This window comes from Lucilia cuprina, chromosome 4 (assembly GCF_022045245.1).
Source record: "Lucilia cuprina isolate Lc7/37 chromosome 4, ASM2204524v1, whole genome shotgun sequence".
In the NCBI taxonomy this organism is placed as follows: domain Eukaryota; kingdom Metazoa; phylum Arthropoda; class Insecta; order Diptera; family Calliphoridae; genus Lucilia; species Lucilia cuprina.
In genome coordinates this window covers 74,343,958-74,350,484 of record NC_060952.1, presented here as the reverse complement: position 1 = coordinate 74,350,484, position 6,527 = coordinate 74,343,958, and the positions used below count along the sequence as shown (strand labels likewise).

Below are 6,527 nucleotides of genomic sequence, written 5' to 3'. Positions count from 1 at the left end.
AACTGGTCTTAACGTATTTACGAACAGTCGGAAAGTAATTCTCGCGATATCAGATGATAAAGTTAAATCTAAGACCGTATTAGATTGTAAGACAGCTTTAACCGAATACTTACCTAGAGGCAAGATTTACATCATATGTGTATAATGCCACTCGGGAGAAGTCGGCAACGAAAAATCACTCTTTCGTTGCCGACTTCTCCCTAGTGGCATGATACCCATATGAAGTAAATCTTGCCTCTAGGAAAGTATTCGGTTATAGTTTTAAAAGGAAGGGAACTTCTGGTAGTTAACCTGACGAACGCAAAATCGAGTGTAAAGACGTTAGGTGAAATTAATGGACTGATATCAACTAATATCAATAGGGTACCTGGAGCAAAACTAATACTTTGGAGCAAATTATAGTTTGATTATAAGGTTTACATAGAAAGACAGATATACACACAAACATTAGCACAAATCCTATATAACCTCCTTAAGTGATGTAGGGTATAAAAATCTCTTTGATTAATGTTAACAAATTCAAAAGCATATAAAATTTAGTTTGTATTTTGTGTTATTTAGGAAATTCTTAGCGTTTCTTTGTTTTTTAATATAAACAAATTTAATAAAATTTCTTTTTGTTTTAACATTCGGTTCAGTCTTAGTTAAATAATAATGTTTTAAAAAATATTTAGCAAAACAAAAAAGTATTAATTTATTTATAATTAAATCAAATAATATAAATTTTGAATTAATTACATTTCATATTTCGTACAAAAAAAATTATTCGTAGTTTTTTTTTTGTTTTTTTTTAATTTCTTTTAGAAATTGTATGCCTTATATAATTGGAGATGATTTTTTTTTGTCAAAAATGTTGTTTTTTTCTTTTAAAAGCTAATATCTACTAAATTTTAACATTTTAGATTTTTCTTTTTTTTTAATTTAGTGATTTTTTGTTCTTCATTATTTTTTTTATAATTAGTACAAAAATAAAATTATAATATAAATTATATACAAATATATATTTTTTTATAATTATATAAAGTAATAATACATACATATTTTTCAGAAATGGGGAAGGGGTAGCTGAATAAAATTCAAACTAATTGCTTTTGATCTTTTTTTAAACTCATCAAATCAAATAATATTTGATTGAAATTCAGTTTGTATCTAATTTTTGTTTTTATTATAAAAAATATATACTCATAATTATAATAATGAGAAAAAGAGATTTAAAGAAGAAAATAATATTTTTAAAGTAAAATTCATTATTAAACTTAATGGACGGTTTTTATACAAATTATTGTGCTTTTGCAAATAAAACTAAAAATCTGTATTATATTTAATCAAAAAAAAAAAATAATACTGTACACTTAAAATTAAAATTTGAATGGAAGATGTTATTATATAAAAAATTATTAAATTTGATTGCAACAAATATTTATGTAGAAATGATAATATTTCAGTTGAAGAGCTTTAGATGTTTAAACATTCATCTAATGTATTAAATCGATTGCTGCAAGAAATTTTATTCGGTAATGCAGACCATGGTTTAAACGAATTTCGAAAATTCTCTTCTAAATGAATCTATTTGGTGGAAGACCCATTTCCCGTCCATATAACAGCTCTTTAGCTATAATAATTTTTCTATTTAATTCATATGAGAGTGGACTTTCATCAAAGTTCAACCTTTTGCCCGAAAATGTTATGTTCTGTGTGCAAAATTGGAAGAATCCAGTTCTATTAATTTCCCATATAAACTAATTTTTGTATTAATTTCATATGGGAAGTGCCGTTATTCCCATTGACAATCCGCCAATTTATTACCAAATTTCTAACTCTAATAGTTTCCAAGATAAACAAACTTTTGCCTGCTGCTGGTCAACTTACTTTTTATCTAAAATAATCATATTGACACTGAAATGGCTCCGACAAAATTTTAGTATTCTAACTCAGATATTCTGATTTAATAATGTCTTAATGTGAAAGGCGTCACGCCCAGTATAACCATTCCGCCCGATCCTTATAAAACTTTTGAGAAGGATTAAATTTTATCAAATTTATTAAGATCGAATTTGATAGTTTGCAAAATATTAACGATTAACCATTTTTTTAAGATAAGGTGCCCCAGGGATCCAATGTGAGTTTTAGCAGAATTCCTACAATCAGTTGTATGGATCTAAGGTAAATTGTGTAACTTTACACTAACTTTATTAATATTACCTATTTCCCCAGGGACATGTTACCTTGGTGAAATCTCCACCTTGGTGTTATTGCAATCCCGGGGAACAGAGGTGTTACCAATACCTCTAGTCAAGCGGATCTTAACGGTCGCGTAGTAGGATGCCGGTATATGCAGGATAATTGTCAGGTTAGTAGTCAATGGTTGCCTGTCATCCCGTCATCCCGTAGAGTGATCTTTATGATAATGGGAATGGAACTGATGCGAAAATTGATGAAAGATCGGGAAGTCTCCATATATTGGAGATTAGTACTGATTTAGTATGCCTTTTTACGCTTCGGGGAAGTTCTTCGATACTGTTGCCATCTCAACAGCATGTATTGATACATGCTGCTCGACTAGTGGTCGGGGCACATCCATGTACAAAAATTGCCACCTGAGTTCTTCATTGAAAGATTCGTACCCTTCTATTTATTCGATTATCTGTTGGTATGAGATTTCAATCCACTAATATTCTTCACTTATTTGGAAATGAACTATAATGATTCAATCTGGACCCCATATTAATATTCCTTTAGTTTATAGATTATATTGTTAAATATGGAGAAAAAAGGCAGCATTATGGAGAGTTCTTATCATATTTGTACTAAGTCCATACAAAAGCTACATTCAAAAAATACATTCAAGTGCTCATATGTTTTATACAACAAGTCATTGTAATAAATTTGGAAAGGTTAGATCCATACTAACATTAGTTCATATAGGGCTACTTTTCGAAATTATCATTAAATATTAAATTTAACATTTATAACTCTCTTGGATTTAAATTGAGAAAATTTTTTAAACCACAAACGAGTCTAACTGTATTTTTGAATACTGTTGGCTAGTATTTAAGTTCTTAACATTTAAATATTTGTTGCAAACATTGTTAATACATATTAATAAATTAAAAATTAATTAAAATATTTAAAAGAAATATAACATTAATATAAACTAAACTATTTTATAATTAAAATATATGCCAAAGAAAATTAATTTAAAAGTATAGCTATCCCTTATCTTTACCTGGACCCACACTAACACCCAATAAATGTTCACCGGCCATCGTTAGACCAGCCGGTTGATGGGCATAGTTGCGTATCTGATGCAGCGATATCAATTGATTTGGAAACGAATTCGAAGCATTATTTTGATTGACATTTTTATTCTGAAAACTAATGGCATCATATAGATATGGACGCTGGCTCATGGCATGATGTGAGAGGGTATTCAAATGTGGTGGCATCGAATTAATCGGTGTAAATGCTGAATTTGTGGTGGTTTTTGTAATACTTGAGGCATCGTAGGGGCCCACAGTTGAGGGTGTTGAAACTATTGGGAAAAGAGAATGAAAATTAATTTATTATTTATTTAATAAAAGTTTATTAAATTAAATTTTAACATTTAAATATCACATAGATTTCAAATCGTTGGAATGAGTTTCCAATAAGACTTTATTTGGAAATACTGCTAATTCTAATGGTGTCATATTAGGCCTTCAAAAAGTAAACACTAAAAATATTTATGTATATACACATATGAATTATTCAGTTATAATAAGAACTCTCCCTATAATCATGAACTATATATATTTCGGAAGTTACAAAGAAAACAAAATTTCTCCAAATGGCTCACCTATATCCTCTCGACCAGTGTCATTCATACGATGATGATTTTGCAAATCATTATGTGGATTGTTGGCGCCAGACGCCTGATGATTTGTATAGTCCATATGAGTTTGGCCTTGTTGCTGTGTCGGAGGTTGTTGTTGGGTGTTCGTCTGTTGCGGATGATGATGTTGCTGCTGCTGTTGCGTTGGCTGTTGGCCATTGTGAGCTTGTTGCTGCTGTTGTTGATGATGTTGCTGATGGGAATGTTGCTGTTGTTGTTGCGGCTGTTGCTGATGCATGACATCGTTCATATTGGCTGCCGAATCGGGACTGACTTTGGGCCAATACGAGTTGTCGGTGGGTGCTATAGTTACCGGTGGTAATGAGATATTGTTGCGGTTATGTTGATTTCCTGTACCAGGATGACCTCCGCCGCCGCCGCTTCCTCCGCCTCCTACACCTGCTGTGGCAGTAGCATTATTAGTTGTTGTATTACTTCCTACAGCTGCATTATTGTTACTATTACCTGTTCCAGTTCCGGTAGCCGAGTTACTGCCCGCATTTGTGGCCACAATGGGCGGTCGTTTGTCTGTTCTCTCCGAGTGCTTTTGCATATGTTTGTTAAGATATGTTTCCTGTGTATACGATTTGCCACAATACTGGCAAATGTGGGTTTTCAAATGCTTGGACTCTTTGTGTTTGGGTATGTGATCCAAAAGGGAGGCCTCGTCCGAGAAACATTTATAACAAGAGTTACATTTGAAAGGTTTGTCTGTTTGGTGGCACCTAGAGTGAGATTGCAGATTGGAGAGTTGTGAGAAGGCCTTTTGGCAACCAGGATGTCTACACTTGTACGGTTTATCACCGGTATGCGTGCGTATGTGCTGTTGCAGATGCGAGAGTTGGGTAAATTTGCGTTGGCAAATCTCACAGCGATACGGTTTAATGCCCAAATGTATTCGTGTATGCTGTGAGAGATACGATGAGTTGGCAAACGCTTTAGAGCATTGAGTACATTTATACGGCTTCGATTCACGCATATGCATTTGAGTATGTAGTTGGAGATCAGCTTTTGAAGTGAAAATCTGTAAAAACAAATGTAAAGTTAATGCTGAAGTCAAATTAAGAAATATTTTAATATCAATCGATAGAAATTGTTTTTGGTTTTTTCATTTTAATCGAAATTTTAATTGTTACCCCTAAAAATACCTTGGTATCTTTAATATCTTGCATTTGCATATGATGATGAGGCGAGGAAGTAGACGATGAAATTCCATTATTGTTCGTTTCGTTTTGTTGCTGACGATTTTGGGCTCGTGTTCCCCCATTGTCCACACTATTGCTAGTAACAATTATATGCTGATTGGGATTTGTGTAGATTTTTGATTTCCGTCCTCTTCCGCCAGAAGTGGGTTGGCTAGAACTTACTACTGCTCCTGTAGTAGAATCTGCCAATTTGCCATCCATGCAAGCGCCTTTAGTAAGTTGCATCTGAACATTTTCAGTGCCAGAAACATTGCCCGTCGTAGTTGAAACCGTTCCCTGTAGTTGATATTGTGATTGCTGATGCTGTTGATGCGGCTGATTGGTATAATTCAAAACGGAAGTTCTTATATCGGCGGTATTAGAGAAAACACTCAACGGTCCCAATGTGACACGTTCATTAAGTGTATTGCGCAACTGATCTATGGAACGATGTACCGCTTGCGAATAGTCTCCGCCCGGTGGTATTTCACCTATCAATGGTGAGTTGTGATGGTAGTCAAGACCACCTCCGATGGGTCGGTATTCAAGTAAACGACTTTCCATTGTTTCTTTTAAACAGTTCATTGGCGTTTGTGTTTTGGAGAGTGTGTGTTTATTTTTTGGAGTTTCTACACCTTTCTACCACTTTCGAGTTTAAATAACATATTTGATGACTTGTCGTAATATTTTATTCATTAGTTGTTATTTTTATTTAGGAACCGCAATTGTCTATTAACATTTTTGTTGCTAATTATTTTATTTATATGTTATTTTCACAATTTGTTTTAGGTCATTATAATCAATTCTATATAAAGTTATGAAAAATATTTAGAATATTTATATATAAGCATAAATAGGACACTCATCGTTCTACATCGTCAACATTGTATTGTCAAAAAATGTAATATATGCAAGTTGAAACATAATTTTAAAACTGCCCTCGTTTATTTAAGGCCATTGTTTGAATAAAATAATACTTATAATTTCTTTATTGTAAAACAAAAGAACACTTTAGGAAACATTTAAAATTTATTGGGAAATTTCTATTGTTTATTATTTGTTAAAACCCCAGCAGTCTCTTTTTATAATCATACCCTTTAACTGTGCATACATTTGTGTAAATGTTTCATACTGATTATAATTTCCAAAAATTTGCCGGCCATATTCGACGGCTGTGTTTTCAAACAACCAAAGGGTGATTTAGAGACGAACGACAATCCCCATATTGCAATATCTAATGAACACGCAGATAAAGATGTCTAATATAGTTCTGTAAAAGGGCTTCTCTAGAATAATAGTCTTTAGTCGAGTCTATAATTATCTTGTCTAGTCATATCTAGTCTTGTCTAGTCTTGTCTAGTCTTGTCTAGTCTTGTCTAGTCTTGTCTAGTCTTGTCTAGTCTTGTCTAGTCTTGTCTAGTCTTGTCTAGTCTTGTCTAGTCTTGTCTAGTCTTGTCTAGTCTTGTCTAGTC

At 32.7% G+C, this 6,527-nt stretch overlaps 1 protein-coding gene across 5 annotated transcripts in view; it reads right to left on the bottom strand.

Annotated features, from left to right (window-relative positions):
• Nucleotides 1–1,350: 1,350 nt before the first annotated feature.
• LOC111684769 (zinc finger protein rotund) overlaps nt 1,351–6,527 on the bottom strand; it is a 116,499-nt gene continuing 111,322 nt past the window's right edge. For 2 of the 5 annotated variants that reach the window (XM_046948703.1, XM_046948700.1), the window contains exons 6-7: nt 3,836–4,895; nt 1,351–3,532 (exon numbers count right to left, since the gene is read on the bottom strand). In XM_046948703.1, the coding sequence (XP_046804659.1) occupies nt 3,210–3,532; nt 3,836–4,895 (1,383 nt within the window). In that variant the 3' untranslated portion in view covers nt 1,351–3,209. Of the gene's footprint in view, nt 3,533–3,835; nt 4,896–5,019; nt 5,861–6,527 lie in introns of all 5 variants that reach the window. The other 3 variants (XM_046948701.1, XM_046948702.1, XM_046948704.1) reach the window with 3 other exon arrangements.